The sequence below is a fragment of the Rhinolophus sinicus genome, linkage group LG11 (assembly GCF_036562045.2).
Source record: "Rhinolophus sinicus isolate RSC01 linkage group LG11, ASM3656204v1, whole genome shotgun sequence".
NCBI lineage: Eukaryota > Metazoa > Chordata > Mammalia > Chiroptera > Rhinolophidae > Rhinolophus > Rhinolophus sinicus.
Window position 1 is genome coordinate 7,654,507 of NC_133760.1, and position 18,052 is coordinate 7,672,558.

At 49.7% G+C, this 18,052-nt stretch overlaps 1 protein-coding gene across 1 annotated transcript in view; it reads left to right on the forward strand.

Annotated features, from left to right (window-relative positions):
- The first annotated feature begins 1,314 nt into the window (after window positions 1-1,314).
- Window positions 1,315-18,052, forward strand: part of PRKD2 (protein kinase D2) — a 31,473-nt gene continuing 14,735 nt past the window's right edge. The window contains exons 1-11 of the mRNA XM_019752637.2: window positions 1,315-1,560; window positions 1,830-2,243; window positions 4,374-4,512; window positions 7,533-7,664; window positions 10,532-10,686; window positions 10,789-11,011; window positions 12,500-12,577; window positions 12,661-12,814; window positions 15,569-15,686; window positions 15,958-16,035; window positions 17,401-17,659. Of these exons, the coding sequence (XP_019608196.1) occupies window positions 2,004-2,243; window positions 4,374-4,512; window positions 7,533-7,664; window positions 10,532-10,686; window positions 10,789-11,011; window positions 12,500-12,577; window positions 12,661-12,814; window positions 15,569-15,686; window positions 15,958-16,035; window positions 17,401-17,659 (1,576 nt within the window). The 5' untranslated portion in view covers window positions 1,315-1,560; window positions 1,830-2,003. The remainder of the gene's footprint in view (window positions 1,561-1,829; window positions 2,244-4,373; window positions 4,513-7,532; window positions 7,665-10,531; window positions 10,687-10,788; window positions 11,012-12,499; window positions 12,578-12,660; window positions 12,815-15,568; window positions 15,687-15,957; window positions 16,036-17,400; window positions 17,660-18,052) is intronic.

Below are 18,052 nucleotides of genomic sequence, written 5' to 3' on the forward strand. Positions count from 1 at the left end.
CAACAACCCTTTACCAGGAAGGGGGGTTCGTCTCATGGCCCCCATCCCCAACCAGCTGTGCTGGTCCAGAACCCAGGCAGGCAGGTGGCCCATCTTTATTGGGTAGCCTTTGGAGCTCAAACCAGGCTTTGGCCTTTCTAATGGGGTGGGGTGGTAGCAACTGACTTGGTGATCTTTGACAAGTCATTTTGCCTCTGAGGGTTCAGCTTCCTGTATGTAAACTAAATGGTAGCCACTTTTATTATTAGCTGGGGAAGAGAAATCAAGTCTGAAATGCTTCTTTGAAAGAGGTGTTTTATGACAGGCCCGGCACACAGTAGGCCATCAATCTATGCTTGCTGGATGACTGAACAAACCCACCCACCAGAATGCTTTAGGTGCCCACCCCGGTATCCCTGCAAATTATGGTGACAGCCACCATTTATTGTGTTCCAGGCACCATGATACAATCTCATTAATCCCGGCAAAGATCCTCCTATTACTGTCTGATCTAACACATAGAGAAACAGGCTCAGAGAGGGAAAGTCACCTGCCTAAAGTCACACGGAGAAAGAAATGCACATTTCCCCAGGAGAACAATCAGTTCTCCTATCTACAAAGTGGTGTGGTGTGGTGTGTTGTCCTCCTTGGTTGCTATGGCCCTTTAAGCCACCCCAGGCCTTCGGCTCTTCACCCTGGGGAGCTGAGGGAAGGAAACCACCCCTTTTCCACCCACCCTGTGTGTGACTATCCAGCACAGGTAACCTAGGCCTGGCCCTTTCAGTTTACGCCCCACACCTTGCCCAAAGTTGCTGGAGAGAGACCTGAGACATGAACCTCTGCCCATCTGGAGGCTTCGGTCTTCCCACCTGTGGAATGGGCTGGGGGAGCTCTGCAACACCCCCTCCTCGGGGCTGGGACGCGGAAGGGCAGAGCCAACTCTGGAAAGACGGAGGCCTAGACCAGAGAGCGAGCTGGACTTGACACCGTTTCCCACCCTTTCACCCCGCGATGAGCGCCAGATGCAGGCCAGGCGCCTCCTGCGTGCCGGTCCCCGCGACCTGTGGTGGCGGTGAGCGTGGCTCGCCCCTCCCTCTCCAGTTCAGGGAAGTTAACTTTGCAGACGCGGCTGTGTTGGGGGGAGGAATCGGCCCTGCCTCCCTGTCCCGCTTTCTCCCACCCCAGGTCCCCCAGACTGACAACTCTGAGGTGCTGGGCCCGCCCTCCCCTTCCGCCCCCGGCCCCTTGACAGACTCCGCCCCTCTCTGACGTCACCGAGGTCGGCGCCGATTGGCTGACTGCGCCGTCGCTTTGGACACTTCCTACTGGGCCGTCGCAGCCGAGTTAAACTTTAGAGAAGGAAAAAGAGCCACCCGCGCCGGGCGACCCTCCCTTGCCCCACCCCACACCGCGGCCGGTAACGCCCCCTTCTCTGCGGGCCCGGGACCGAACTTTTCTCCAGCTTCCGAGACCCGTGAGATTCCCTCTTTAGCACCCCGGCCCTCTGGATCCCTCTACCCATCCCCGGGCCCGTCTTGATCCCCGACTCAAGAGATTCCTGCCCCTCACCCCCAAGATCTGGTGAGTCCCTCGGCCGCCTTCTAATTGGATCCTCTTAGAGCCACTGGATTCTGGGGTCCCCTGCTCCTTTTCCAACCCTTCTCTCTCCAAAGGGCCTTTAGATCCTGGCCTCTACTGATCCCTGCGACCCCGACCTACTAGATTTTCTTCTTTGATTTCTTGGAATCCCTCAATCGCTGGGTCCCCCAAACCATCTTTTTTCTGATCGTCTGTGATTCCTTGATTCCCGAGCATCTGATCCACTAGATTCTTTTTCTCTAATTTCCCAGGGTCCCGCCATCCTCCAGTCCCCTCAACCTGCCAGATTTCTCTTCTCGGATCCCCGGGGTCCCGCACGCCCACCACCAGTTTACCAGACCCTTGGATTAAGTGATCCGGGTTCTCCGGGCTCCTCCAGCCGGATCCCGGGCGGGCGCCGGGCGGCGGATCCTGGGCCTCCCCCCATGGCCGCCGCCCCCTCCCATGCCGCCGGGCTCCCGGGTTCTCCCGGGCCGGGGTCTCCTCCACCCACCAGCAGCTTGGAGCTGCAATCGCCGCCACCGCTGCTGCCCCAGGTCCCGGCCCCGGGCCCCGGGGTCTCCTTCCACATCCAGATCGGGCTAACCCGCGAGTTCGTGCTGTTGCCCGCTGCCTCGGAGCTGGCCCATGTGAAGCAGCTGGCTTGCTCCATCGTGGACCAGAAGGTGAGGGCGCAGGGTTCCCCCCATCCAGCTTGGGGAGAGGTCTGGAGGAGTGGGGTGCTGGCAGAGGCGACCTGGAGCCTGGAGTAGGGGAGGGGGAGAAAGGCGGTCTAACCTTGGGAAACTGAGGGGTAGGAGTAGGACATTGGCCTCCAATTGCCTCTTCACTCCACTACCCGTTTGAGGGAGGCCTGAGCAAGGGTGGAGTGCCCCAGAGGCCTCCCCAAATTGCGAGTCCCTGCATGTTGTTTTCTGCAGCGGGGAGGGAGGAAGGGAGGGGCTGGCTAGGTGTAGAAGAGGGGAGGAGGAAGGGACAGATGGGGGTAGTAGATGGGGGGGAACCTCCCTGCCCAGGCCCACCCCCGACCTCCCATTTGGTGGAAACAGTAGAAACTGAAGCCGGGCTGGCCATGGCAGATCGGGTGACATGTGTGGGTGTGGGTGCCTGCGTTAGCAGCCAGGGGCAAGTGAGGTCTCAGAGCCCAATCTCTGCCCTCCCCCAGGCCTGAGATGTTTGTGGAGGGGTAGGCATCTCTTCCCAAACTTCAGAGGCTCTGTGGACTCTGTCCCATTTCCTAATTATAGTGTCCCCACCCCCCAGGTCTGATGCTGGCCTGTTAAAACGAGCCTTCCCCAACCCCACCCCACTCTTAGCTTCTTAGCTTTTGGGGAGGGGTGGCGGGGGGGGGGGGAGCTGGGGGTCATGGCAAGAGGGAATCAGGAGGAACTCAGTTCCTCCTGAACATTAGAACATTAACCCTAGAACATTAAAAGAATAGTGGGCTTCTCTGTTGTTGGAATTCTAGACTGTCAAAATGGGGGAATATAGCATTCTAAATGCTGGAATATGCTGGAATATGCAACTGCAATTGAACTCCTCTGATATTAACGTGTCCAAACATTAGAAACCTAGGTTGCTGAAATACTAAAACATTCAAATGTTGGAATATTAGATTCCTGGGTTGTTGCAATCCTTTAGTGTTAAGATATTCAAATATTAGAATCCTAGTTTGTCAGACTCTTAGAACATTAAAATAATAATAGACTACTGCTAATCTAGGTTGTTGAAAATCCTAAAATATATAATGAGAATATGTTGGGATCTAAAATGTCTAATCCTTAAGGTGAGGAAGTTGGAATCCCCAAATCTTAAAATTCCAGAATCTTCTCAGACTCCTGGAAATGAATTCTTTGGGCTACAGAGAAACATCGGAAGCTTGGCCAACTCCCCCATTTTACAGACAAGGAAACCAGAATTTAGAGAAAGACTTCTCAGGAGTCAGGGCCCAGGCAGCCTGGGTCACCTGTGGACCCTCTCCCAGCAGGCAAGAATACATTGGGCTTACTTTGCCCCCCAAAACGAGCAGGCCCAGCTCCCACACCCAACTTAGCCTTCTCCTTGGGAAAACAGACTGGGGGCGAGGTGGGGGGGGGGAAGCAGATTGTTCCCTAGGTGAAATTCTTTGTTCAACGCTCACCCATTTTATTTTCTACCTTCTCTGTCCAGGTGTGGTAGGGCCCCTTTCCTTCCTTCCAGCCACCCCACCTGGACTGTTTCACTTTCTGTTCTACCGGGTTTCATTTCCTGCCCCCACCCTCCCAAGCTGGGGACCCGGACACCTGGGTCCTTTGGGCATTGGGTGGGTGGGCACCCTCCTAACTTCAGCTCCCTTGAGCCCTAGCCTTCCCGCAGCTCCCCCCACCGGCTCCCCCAAGAGTGCTAAATCCCCTCCTTCCAGTTAGCCCTGCCCCAATACTGGGACTGGAGCCAGGTAACAGGGACAACAATAGATCCAGGAAGGAAGCTTGGCGGGGAGCATAAGGAAAGGGGTGCTCACTCAGACTCCCACCCCCACCCCAATCTCCGGGAAATTCTAGGTGCCCAGGCTCCGGAATCACTCTGCCTCCCACACCAGTTCGCCCATCTGGCCAGCGCTGTCTCCCAGCACACCTGGGGCCCTGGCACCCTGCCCTGCTTAAGCTGAGTTAGGGAGGGAGCAGGCAGGAAACGAAGGGCTGCGGGGTCTCTGAGTTTCCGGGGGAAACAGCGGGCCCTGATCTGGGAGGGTCCCAGACCGCTGATGAAGGCAGCTCTGAGCTTTTCCGTCACCGCCTCCCTCTCCCGCCCTTCAGTTCCCCGAGTGTGGCTTCTATGGCCTTTACGACAAGATCCTGCTCTTCAAACATGACCCCACGTCCGCTAACCTCCTGCAGCTGGTGCGCTCCGCGGGAGATATCCAGGAGGGAGACCTGGTGGAGGTGGTGCTGTCGGGTGAGAGGCGAGGCCCGCCTAGGGGCGGAGCCTCGATCGAGGGAGGGGCATCTGGAGGAGTTGAAGGGGAGGTGGGCCCAGAAACCTGCTTCTTAAAGTTAGGGACCAGTGATTCTAAGCCTTGGCTGCAAATTAGAATCACCTTGGGAGTTTTACAAACTACTGCTCTGGAATGGGTCAATTATGGTGCACACACACTGCAATTCGTACAGCACTGAATATAAACCATCCACAGCAACACTGATGAATCTCACAAACCTAATGCTGAGAGACAGAAGCCAGACTTCTGACAACATTATGTATAATTCCATTTCTGAAGCACAAAGACAGATACAAATACTCCATGGTGTTAGAAGCCAGGAGAGTAGGTGCCTTTGGGGGAAGATGGAGTTGGGTGGGAGGCACAGGAGTTTTCTGGGGTCTGGTTTAAACTTCATCAGGATGCTGGTAGTTTGGCAATTCATGGAGCTGTGCATTTCTGACGTGTCCTTTTCTAGACATACGTTAAACTTTGATTAAAAGTTTTAAATGTTTTGATGCCCGTGCCTCCTTCTCAATGAAATCTGATTCTGCAAAGTAAGATGACACCTGAGCACTTGTATTTTCAGCCAGAATCTAGTCTACCCACTGGCCATTTCCACTTTATAGATGAAGCTCTTGGCATTTTAAATGAGTCTATAGCTCTTGCTTCCTTCGGGAGGGTGGGGGGGTGGGAGGTATTTGCCTTATTCGTGTCTGTACTTCCCCCCTCACCTCCCCTTGCATACTGCAGTGCTCAATTAAATTTGTTAAATGAATGGATGACAATTAGAAGTTAGGATTTAAGTCCCTGGTGATCTTATTTGGGTTTTAAATACCCTCGTATAGGCTGGCAACTCCTAGATTTTTATCTTCTTCCTGGTCTCTCCCCTAAAACTGGGTCTTGTTTATGTAACTGTCTCCCTACCACTTTTACTTGGCATCTCTAGACGTCTCAGATACTGCCTGTCCAAGACAGAAATATTGATTTTCCCCTTCTAAACCTGCTGTTCCTGAAGTTGTCAGCATCTTGCTGAAAGGTATCACCGTTCACCCAGGTGATCATGCCCAAAACCTTGGGGCATCCTTGACTCCTCTTTTTCTCCCACCCCTTCACTTCATCCATCATCAAATCTATTGGTCCTACCATTAACATATATCCTAAATTTATTTCTGACTACCTCCACTGGTCCAAGCCTCCATCACCTCCTGCCAAGACTATTTCAGTAGCACCTAAGTCAGATCATGACAGTCCACTGCTCAGAATCCTCCCATGGCTCCCCATTAGCCTTGGAATAAAATACAAACTCTTCAACATGGCCTCAAGACTGTTCATGATCTGGCCCTTGCCAATTCCCCAAATTCATGTCTTAAGACTGTCCTCCTTACTTTTTTTGTTCCAGCCATGCTTGCCTGCCCTGTGTCCCTTGAACAAACCAAGCTTCCTCCTACCTCAGGGCCTTTGCATTTGCTGTTCTTGATGCTTGGAATGCTCCCCGCCTCCCATCCCATCTTCTCATAGCTAGCTCCTCTTGTTAGTTGGATCTCAGTTTAAATGCCATTTCTTCTGTTGTCTGAAATTTCCTTGTTTATTTATGTTTATGTTTTGTGTCTGTCTCCCCAAAAGAATGTCAGCTCCCTGAGAGTGGGGTGGTGGTGTTAATTCTGTCTTATTTATAGCTTTATCTTGAGTGAGTAAACAGTGCTTGGCTCATTAAAGAGAATCCCCTTTCCATTGTATAAAACAATAAAAATAGCTTAATATTAGACTGAAACTTGGGGTGGGGGGAGGAATGAGACTTAATCTTAAAATGAAACTTTCAAAATAATAGCTATAATTTATTGAGCACTTTCTATGTGCCAGGCAGTGTTTTAAGAGCTTTCCATATATTCATTTAATCCTTATATGGAGATACTATTATGATACTGGCATGTTCTTTCCTAGACACCTGCATGGCTCATATCCTACCACCTTCAGGCCTTTGCCCTAATGTCACCTTCTCAAGAAGAAGTTCCCTGACCACCTATTTAAAACCGTACCTCTCGCACCTTCCCTGTCTCCCTTCCCTGTTTAATTTTTCTCCTTTGTACTTATTGACTTCTAACCTACTGTATATTTTATTACTTAATAGTTTCAGAGAGGCAGTAAGCATGAACTCTAGAGCCACACTGGCCTGGGTTTGAATGTGAGGTCTGTGACTTGCTAGCTGTGTGACTTTCGGCAAGTTGCTTAACCTACCTGTGCTTCAGTCTCCTCATATAGAAAATGGGGATTACAACAGGAGAGAGCTAAATTCATTAGTATCTTTAAGTACTTAGAGCAGTGCCTGGCACAGAGCAACTGTTAGACTGGGTGATTGTTAAATAAGAATATTTATTTTATTTTGTTTAGCTACCTCCCTCACTAGAGGGTAGGCAGGGATTTTGTCTGTTTTGTTCTATGTGGTGTCCCTACAGCTTAAAAGAGTGCTCAGTAAATATTTGTTGGATTTCCATTTTAAAGATGAGAGAACTGAGGTACACAGATGTTTGTTTTTTTCTCTTGATGCTCTGGCTCTACCCCACACCAAGTTGATCAGAAACTCTGAGGGTGAGACGCAGGCATCTGTATTTTTTTAAATTTAAAAATATTTAATTGTGGTGAAATATAAATAAAATAAAATTTATCATCTTAACCATTTTTAAGTCTACTGTTCAGTGGTGTTAATTACATTCACACTTGTGCAACCAATCTCCAGAACGGTTTTCATATTGCAAAACTGAAATTCTATACCCATTCAACAACTCCCCAGCCCCCCACCCACCCCATAGGCACATAGATGTTTTGCCCAGTGGTGGCGCTGGAATTTGAACCCACGTAGAGTATAATATGTGAGTAAATGAACTTAGGAAGGAACAATTAAACCTTGCAGCTGGGAGGACTGTAAGCAACCGGGAAGCGGGGGCTGGAATGGCCTCCGCGGGCCCCGGCTCAATCATCTGCCCCTCCCTGCTGCCTACAGCTTCGGCCACCTTCGAGGACTTCCAGATCCGTCCGCACGCACTCACGGTGCACTCCTACCGCGCGCCTGCCTTCTGCGACCACTGCGGGGAGATGCTCTTCGGTCTCGTGCGCCAGGGCCTCAAGTGTGATGGTGAGAGTGACCGCCTGGAGGTGGGGCTTTGGATGGAGCGCACGGCCAGGAGGCGGAGCCTAGGAGGCTGGGCTCAGAGGGAGAGCTAAAGGCCCAGAGGTGAAGCTTGGGGGAGGAGCTGAAGGTGTGAGCAGGAGGTGGAGCTTGGATGGGGGTGGGGCCTGGGTGGGGCTCAGGGCCAAGAGGTGGTGCTGGGAGGCGGGGCTTGGTAGGAGAGGTAAGGGGCCAGAGGCGGGGCTTGGTGGAGGGTGGGGCCTAGGGCGGACCTCAGCTCCCGGGCTGGAGCCTGAGAGGTGGAGCTCCGAGGGACAGGTAAAGGGCAGAGCTAGCGGGAGGAAATGCTGGGGTGCACAGAGAAGAAGGCGGAGCCTATATCGATTTTTGGAAGAAATTGGCTTACAGGATTGTAGGGTCTGGCTAGCCAACACTGGCAGAAGGTAAGCAAGGGAAGGCTGGAACTCCGGCAGGAGCTGAAGCTGCTATCCACAGGCAGAATTTCTTCATCTGGGAAGTATCAGCTCTGCTTTTTAAATCTTTCAACTGATTGAAACAGGCCCACCCAGATTAACTAGGATAATCTCCCTTGCTAAAGTCGTCTGATTGTGGATTTGAATCACATCTACAAAATACCTTTACAGCAACACCTAGATTAGTATTTGAATAACGGGGGATGCTAGCCTAGCCAAGTTGACACGTAAAGCTGACCATCAGAGTGCACCCCTTGTCAACTTGGCACCTCAGTCTGCTAGGGCTGCCATAACAACATACCACAGGCTGGGTGTCTTAAACAATAGACATTTATTTCTCACAGTTCCAGAGGCTGGAAAGTTTAAGATCAAGGTTCCCACAGGGTCTGATTCCTGAGGGAATCAGATGGCTTGCCAGATGGCTTCCATCTCACTGTGTGCTCACATGGCATGTGGAGAGATGGTGATTTCTGAAGTGTCTTCCTTTTATAAGGGATCCAGCCTCATGGGATCGGGGCCCACCCTTATGATCCCATTTAACCTTAATGACCTCCGTAAAGGCCCCATCTCCAAATACAGTCACATTGGGGGTTAGGGCTTCAACATATGAATTGGGGGCCACAAATATTCAGTCTACAAAAAAAACACCCATACACATCTTAAATCATACTTTTGAAAAAATAAAGGAACACACCGTGCTCCTTCAGCCAAGATGTCTCAAGGTTTTAAGCCCAAGCGTCAGGATCAGCAGGTTCCCTGTTTCCATCTTTGTGCTTCTGAGTGAGAATGTTGAGATCTCACCCACCTACAGATGAAGGCCACAGCCTTGGCTATGCTGTACACACAGCAGATGAGGGCCATCCATTCGGTGATGACAATCTGCCCCATCATTGTCTGTTCGGTGTGCCTTGCAATTAAAGGCATGTTCTCAGATATTCCGTTGTCTAAGGATCTCCAGCTTTGTGGTTCATATGGAAATCTAAGGTCTTCAATACCCTGTTTTCCAGATAACCTATATCATCAACTAGGATTGTTATCATGCAGCCCTAAATATATCGTGGCATTATTTAAGGACTCAGGATAATAGCCATATCAGGCCTGCAGAAAACAAACTCAGGTATTCAAAGCTGCTATCAATATTGCCATCATTCATACATCACATCCAACTCTTGATGTCTTGGCACATGTAACTTTCATCATGGTGCAGTCCTGGTGTCATCAAATTCTAATGGGCATTCTTAGCATGGACTTCATTGGCCCAGAATCACAGACAATGGTTCAAGTTCATATGGTTCCAAAAGACACCCAAATGATTGTACTTAATGCCACTGACACCTTCCTGCAGGAGTTGGGCTCTCCCTGGATACACATATCGGAGTCATGGGTGAGATTCTGACATTCTGTGAAGCATATGAGTGATGAAAGGCCAAAACTGAGAAATGGTTCCTGTATGCAAAAGCCATTTGCCACTTTGAAGGTCTTCTCACAGCACCAACAGTGTGCCTCAATTGTACCTCTGCAGTGTGACATCACGTATCTGAGACAGTGCCTGTGATGGACAATTACTGAGCTGGAAGGTCTATAACAGGTGGGCTACCAGAAGATAAGCTTCATGAAGTGTTCTGAAAGAAGCTTCCAGAAGCTGGAGGGACATTTTCACTCCAGAACAGACAGTGGTCCTGGAACCATTTGGAATCTCCAGAGATGGATTAGAGCAAGGGTTCAGGAAACCCAATGGAAACTTCCAGCTGAGCCTAATTCTTTCATGGATGAGGAGTGAAAAAAGAAAAATTTAAAAAGAAAAAACAATAACAAAATCATGCTTCCACCTGATATGATACAACCATCCCGAGTACAACCGAAAACAGGCTAATCCTTTCTTTCCCCAGAAGACAATGTATATCCTTGGGGGGTTGGTGTTCATTCTTCTCCTTTGATGTCCTGTGACTTAAATACCATGATATAGAGTTAGTTATTACTACTATTTTATGTGAGGTCATAAGGAGATGGGAGAAGGGAGAAAACACAAATATTCATAAAATAAGGAAGAAATAACTCCTAACAATTACAGTTTTTATTTCTGCAACTGGTCACACGGTGGTGGCTTCCCTCTTCAACTCCCAAATCCATTTTCCCTTTATCCTCAGCTAGCACCTCACCCACTTCATGGTACTTTGCCTGATGGGGTGGCCCAAACCTTCATTCCTGAAAATTCTGGGCCATTAGTAGTTCTGCCTGAATTGGGTTTTTGTAGATTTCTATTGCCTTTAATCACACCACTGAGAGGCGTCCTGAGGGATCTCGAGTACCTCACATCTGCAGCAAAGATGAAGGGGGGCAGAGCTTTAGAGGCCAGGACAGGAGGAAGTTGTGTCTCTGACCGTCTGGCGCCCCCCTCAGGCTGCGGACTGAACTACCACAAACGCTGTGCCTTCAGCATCCCCAACAACTGCAGTGGGGCCCGCAAGCGTCGCCTGTCATCCACGTCTCTGGCCAGTGGCCATTCGTTGCGCCTGGGCACCTCGGACTCCCTGCCCTGCCTGGCTGATGAACTGGTGAGGCGCTGGAGAGTGGGCTAGGTTGGTGGCTGGTGGGTGACGAGGCCCAGGCATGGGGCAACGCTCTGATGTTCCCCTTCCACTCTCGCTGACCGATAGAACCGCAGTACCACCGAGCTCCTGCCTCGCCGCCCCCCCTCGTCCTCCTCCTCCTCATCTGCCTCATCCTACACGGGCCGTCCCATCGAGCTGGACAAGATGCTGCTCTCCAAGGTCAAGGTGCCACACACCTTCCTCATCCACAGCTACACGCGGCCCACCGTCTGCCAGGCTTGCAAGAAACTTCTCAAGGGCCTCTTCCGCCAAGGCCTGCAGTGCAAAGGTCAGTAGGGCCCCCGTGTGGGGTGGGAGACCCAGAGGCTTAGGATCTTAGCTGGGCTTGTGGCAGAACACAAGAATCTCAGTATTCCAGTCCTAAGAGCACAGGGCCTTCACAAGGGGTGAGCCCTGAATCCTAGTGTTTTAGAATTTTAGGAATTCTGGAATCTTAGAACCTTAGTTATTAGAAACTTAGAATCCTAGAGCCTTATAAATCTCGATCCATAAGACAGCATGGAATTCTGAAACTGCAGAACTTGAGAATTCTAGAATCAGAGAACCTTAGAAACATAGGATTCAAGAATTGTGCATCGTGGGATTCAGCTAAAAGAATCATAGCACTTTAGACTCATAAATCTTAGAACTACCAAATTGTAGATTCTCGAAATATTAGAACTTTAGAACTATAGGATTTGAGGCTAATAGAAGCCTAGAAGCATCAAATTCCAAGTCTTAGAAGTCTAGAATCATATAACCATGGAATCCTAGTGTTCTAGATGTCTAGAACCCTAGAATATAGACTGATCAAATTCTAGAATACCGAAAGTCTAAATCCATAAAAACTTAAAACCATCCAATTCTAGAATTCACTGGAACAATTAGGTTCCAGAATTTTGGATGTGCAGAATCCTAGAAGCTTGGAATCATTGGCTTCTGGAGATGTAGACGTCCAGAATCATAGAACTCTGGGGTCATCAAATTCTAGAGTTTAGATATGTAAAATCCTAAAACCTTGGACAGCAGGCATTCTTAGCAATCCAGAATGATAGAACTGTAGAATCATAGATGAGTGTAGAGTTCTAGAAACTTGGACATCAAACTCCGGAGTAGAATCATAGAACCTTAGAAAAATAGGTTTACATCGAATTATAGAATATCTGCTGTACAGTATCCTAGAACCTTAGAATAATCACGCTCTAAAGCAATGGTTCTCAACCAGGGGCAATACACCCCTCCCCCCCAGGGTATGTTGGGGGACATTTTGTTTGTCATATAGGGATGATGCAGCTGGCATCTAGTGGGTAGAGGTCAGGGGTGCTTCTAAACATCCTATGGTGCAGAAAACAGTCCCCCACCACGAGGAATTAGCCATCCCAAAATGTTCATAGTGCCACAGGTTGAGAAACCCAGCCCTTGAGTGTTCAACATCTAGAATCATAGAATGTTAGACCCTGTTACATTCTAGAATTTTAGAAGTTGAGAGTAATGGTTATTTATCCTACTGAACTTTAGGCCCTTAGAGTCATAGGGCTTTAAAGCCACAGACACTTAATCTGGCCCTCCTACTTATTTAATCCAGTCTCTCAATAGTTGGGGAAATTACCGTAGTTCAAAGAGGGGACGGGACAACCAGGGTCAGCCAGGTTTCCTGTCCCAACAGCAAGAGCACAAGGCTCTTTTACGCCTGGGGGTTAGGAGTTAAGATTGAACCCTTACAGGTACGCTGTCTTCCCCCTCCCACCTGTCTCTTTGTTCCCTATCCTACTTCTAGACTGCAAGTTTAACTGTCACAAACGCTGCGCCACCCGTGTCCCTAACGACTGCTTGGGGGAGGCTCTTATCAATGGAGGTAAGAGACTGTGGGCTGAGCGGGAAGGGGCTGGGGGCCAGACTGGGTGGAGGCCCCTCTGATGCTCTGCCCCCCCCCCCCAGATGTGCCGATGGAGGAGGCCACCGATTTCAGTGAGGCTGACAAGAGCGCCCTCATGGATGAGTCAGATGATTCCGGTGTCATCCCGGGCTCGCACTCAGAAAATGCCCTCCATGCCAGTGAGGAGGAGGAAGTCGAGGGAGGCAAGGCCCAGAGGTACCCAGCGTGTCCTCCGGGGATGCCCTTTCCAATCTCTACAATGGGTTGACATCACCCTCTACTTGTACATTTCCCAGGTTCCTGAGGTGAACCATTTAAGCACCCAGACTTCTTAATTTAACCTTTTTTTTCCCCCTGATTTACATTTTTAAAAAGTTTTCATAGAAGTGTATTTTAATTTATATTGTATTTTGGAACTTGTAATACAGTCATTCAAAAGGTATGTAGTCAAACCCTGCCACTTCCCTGCCTCCCAGCTGCCCAGCTCCTCTCCCTGGAGGAAGCCACTGGGATCAGTTTCTGGTGGGTCCTTCCAGAAACAGTCTGTATTACAAACTGATAGTACAAAGAGTGGGTAAGAACATGGACTCTGGAACCAGACTGCTGTGTGGCCTTAGGTAAGAGTAACCTCTCTGAGCCTGTTTTCTCATCAGTAAAGTGGAGATAAAATAGAACCTACCTTACAGAGTTGTTGTGAAGATGCAATGAATGAATATAAATTAAGAACCTAAAACAGTGCCTGGTATGCAGTAAGTGTTAAATAGTGTTAGCTCTTAACACAGAACACTAAAATCTTAAACGGGAAGAGAAACTATCCATTTCTTTCAACCATTTTGGCCTCGAATTGACTAGTATGGCCTTAAACAAGCACCTTCTTTCAGTGCCTCAGTCTTCTCATCTGTAAAATGGGGAAGGGGAAATATCGCCAAGAACCTGACAGGCAGTGGCTTTCTTCTGGCGTGAAAGCTCTGACAAATAATAACTTATACTTATCTACATTTTAAATTATAAATATAATTTATATTTATTCAACTCCATTAGAATGTGAGCTCAAGTGCTGGAGGGCAAGGATGTTTTTCCATTTTCCAAGTGCTTAGGACCGGGCCTGGCTTCTAACATGGGTGTGGTATGATTGCTTAGCAAGGAGGCAGGAAGGCAACTGGGCTTAAAAGCACAGGGCACTGGAGGCTGAGAGCGTCAGGGTTAGATCCCAGCTCCATTACTTAAATCACCACTTGTCATGTCTCCGTGTGCCTCAGTTTCCCCCCGCCTGCTTTACAGGGCAGTTGTGGGAATTTCATTAGATCACGTGAGTAAAGTTCTTGTCGGGTTATAAGTGCTGAGAAAATGGAGAAGAAGACCTTTCTGGTATTTTAACCTTGAATCCCAAAGTGGGGAGGGTGAGAGATGATCCATTCGGGGTATGGGAAGAAAATATTTGAATTTCTAGTTCTCTTTAGTTTTAATCTCATCCTTGAAATGTTTTCATTTTTCTGTGTGTGTATGTTTTAGAACAATATTAATACAGTACTATTAATACATTGTATTACTGCAGTAATATATACATGTATTGAGGCTAATCTGTGGATTTAAACAACCACTGATTTAAGCGTTTGTTCTTGAACTAAATCCTTCCCACAAGGGCCATAAGGATCATTATGCCATTTCTGGGTTAGAAGATTGAGGCTCAGGAGCTTCAGCCAATAATTAATAATGGAGAAGAGCTGAGACTTCACCCCAAAGGGCCAGGGCGGCGTAAACACGGGAGGAGTGTCAGCCACTTCCATGAGCCTTGATAGATATTTAGTGAGCACTTACTGAGTTCTAGACTTTCAAACACACAGCTCTGAGCAAAGCCAGCAAAACTCTCTGCCCTCATAGAGCTGCCACTCTAGTTGGGGAAGCAGCAAATAAACGCATCCACAACATCAGGTAACTGCCATCAAAAATGAAATAAAAATAAAGCAATGAAAGGAGATAGGAAAAGGGGAATGTGTTATTTGTTTGGGTCATTAAAGGAGGCCTCTCTGACAAGGTGACATTTAAAGAGATCTGAAGGAGGGGAGGGAAGGAGCCATATAGAAGATATCTGGGGGAAGAGAGTACAAGCAGAGGGAAAAGCAAGTACAAAAACCCTGAGGTAGGACCAAGCATGTTCCGGGAACAGCATGGAGCTTGGTATGGCTGGAGGAGGAGGGGAAGGGAGAGAGGATGGAAAACAAGGCTAGAGGGGGGATGGGTATGCATGCCATAGTGACAATGGAGGGATTCTTACTGGTGCCACCCAACCTGAGCCACCTAGAACCTCAGATTCCCTTTCTCCCAGGTCAGAAAGACTCTCAGGAAATGAGAGTGTTTAGTAACAGAATAATAGGCTATCAGAATTGGACCTTAACGCACTTGGGGGGGATGGGGTATTCTTTCACAGATGAGGAGACTGAGTCTCAGAGAGGCAAAGGGAAGTGGCCAAGGCCACCCAAATCTTGGTCTAGTGCAGGGATCAAGAGGTAGTTGGTTCTGGAGTTGGGCAAGTCAGTTACTCTCTCTAGGACTCCTCACTATATTAACAGCATGTGCACAGATGAGGAAAAGGAGGGAAAGAGGTTGAGTCACTTGCCCAATGTCACACATCTGGCTGCACAATCGCTGGGCTCAATACTAATTAACGCTTATTGGAGGCCCACTATTTGCCGAGCACTGTGCTAAGCTCCTTTAATGAACCTCACTCCTCACAGCAACCCCTTTGGGTGGAGAAACTGAGGCACAAAGAGGTTGGGTAATTTGCCAGGCAGCCTGACTTGGGAACTCAGTCTCTCAACAGTCCCCTTCCTCATTATGGGAAATCTGCAAAACGGGGGGATAGGGGGAGAAAGGGTGCCAAAAACCAATCCAGTCTGCCCTGAGAAGCTCGCTGTGCCCCCAGACACTGTGGTTATAGTCTGCTTGTAGTAACCTCTCTCCTCTCCTTAGTTCCCTAGGGTACATCCCCCTAATGCGAGTGGTGCAGTCAGTGCGACACACGACAAGGAAATCCAGCACCACACTGCATGAAGGTTGGGTGGTTCATTACAGCAACAAGGACACGCTGGTGAGTGTGTGGGGTGGGGCCAGATGGGGCGGAGCCAGAGTTAGGGGCGGGGCAGGATCCATTTGAAGAGGTGGGGCTGGGTAGAGTGGGTGTGGCTGTGCTGGAGGCCCGCTGGAATTAGAGGTGGGCGGAGGGGCAGGGCAGGAGTTAAGAGGCGGGGCTAAGGGCGAGGTCAGAGCCCATGGGGTGGAGACAGAGTTAGGGACCGGGGTGGTTTGTGGAGAGAGGAGCCCAAGAAGACAACCTCACCCTCAAACATCTCTCCCAACAGAGGAAGCGGCATTATTGGCGCCTGGACTGCAAGTGCATCACACTCTTCCAGAACAACACAACCAACAGATACTACAAGGTGGGTGTTTCCGTTCCCAGCTCCCTCAGACTTTGCATCTCCAGTCTCTGGTTGCTCCAGCCAAATGCCAGAGAATCATACCCTCTCCCCACCCCCTGCTTGCCCTCTTCGCTTCCAACCCCTCAGCAAGTGCCACCCTGCCCGAATGTTTGATTCTGGCCCCACACTTTCCAGCTGAGGGACCCAGGGTGACTTGACTCACATCTCTGCACCTCACGTGTCTCACCTGTAAAAGGCTTCAGAGAATAGCCCTCACCTCAGGGCTGTGGACAGAATTCTGAGACAACTGCAGGAAGCAGTTAGCTTAGGACCTGGCACGTATTAAGCTCCAAGTAATTACAAACTTGTTATTATTACTTTATCATTAATTTATTGAATTATTTATTTGTATTCATCGCCACCTCGCATGCCCGCATTGCATTCCAGCCAGTCTCCCACCTGGATTGTTGCGGCATTCTCCTCACTGGTGCTTTCTTCTTCCTTTGCCTCCATAGTCTATTCCCACGAAGCAGCCAGAGGAGTCGATTAAAAATGGCAGGACCCTCCAGTTACTCCCACTGCCCTTAGAACAAAACCCAGACACCTCGCTGTTACCTGCTCTGGCATCCTCCATCCACTTCCCATGGCTTGTCCCTTCCCACTTTTCCCATCTTCCTCAAATACTGCTATCTCAAAATGCCATCCCTGCCATCTCAAATGCCATCCCCACTGTTACATCTCTGTCTTCCGGTTTTATTGGCTGCATAAGTCTGTCTTTCTTGTCACTCTTTCCTTCCTTTCTCTTTCAGCACTTTTCAAAGTAGCCCCTTTTCCCTCTCCATTGACCCTGCACCTTCTCTTCCACCTGGGCCCCCTCAACCTCCTTCATGGTCACCTGTCTCAGTCCCATTCTCTCCCATCCAATCTCAACACACAGCCTGAGAGACCTGCCCTTCCCTTGCTCTAAACCCTTCCATAGCTCCCCAGGGCCCTGGAGACAGCCTAGGAGATAGAGCCCTGTGGCCCATGACACCCTGTGTGGCCTGGCCCTAGCCTCATTTCCTTCATTTATTCCTCAAAGATGGTGAGCCTGCTGTGTGCCAGGCACCATCCATGTGATGGGGATATAGCATATCCCTTCAACACAAGCCTTTCCCACCTTAGGGCCTTTGCACATGCTGTTTCCACCATTCGTCCACCAGCTGGCCTCTTTTTACCGGTCTGGTCTCTGCTTCAATGTAACTTCCTCCAGGAGGCCTTTCCTGACCACTCATGCAAACAAGGCCCTTCCCCACTGACACTGGATTCTGTGTACTTATCTGAGTAAGGGCGGAGCCCCAGGGTCTGCCTGGTATCCTCACCTGCGTTGGCTCTGTGTCCTGCCAGGAAATTCCACTGTCGGAAATCCTTACTGTGGAGCCTGCCCAGAACTTCAGCCTTGTGCCACCAGGCACCAACCCACACTGCTTTGAGATCGTCACTGCCAATGCCACCTACTTCGTGGGAGAGACACCTGGCGGAGCCCCAGGGGGGCCCAGTGGGCAGGGCACGGAGGCTGCCCGGGGCTGGGAAACGGCCATCCGCCAGGCCCTGATGCCCGTCATCCTCCAGGATGCACCCAGCGCCCCGGGCCACGCTCCCCACAGTAAGTCCCCCGTCATGGGTCCCTGAGAGGATGGGTCTTGGAAGGCTTGGGCAGGGAAAGCCAGGGGAAGGCAAGGAAGGAATAGCACAGTGGCAAATGTGGCTTCTGGACTCAGCAGGCCCTGGACCTGATGTGTGGCCTTGGGCATGTCACTTCCCCTTTCTGAGTTTTGTCCAGATGGTGACGACGCCTCCAAATTGTGAGTTCAGACTTTTTAATTCATGCATTTACTGAGTACCTCCTCTGTGCCTGGCCTCTGCTGGACAGTGCTGGGAACACAGCTGTGATCAAGACACCCCAGGACCTGCCCTTTCAGGGCTCACAGTCCGGTGGGGTAGATGGAGCGGTCTTTAGACAGTGATGCCCCAAAGTGACCAGGACTGGTACATGGGA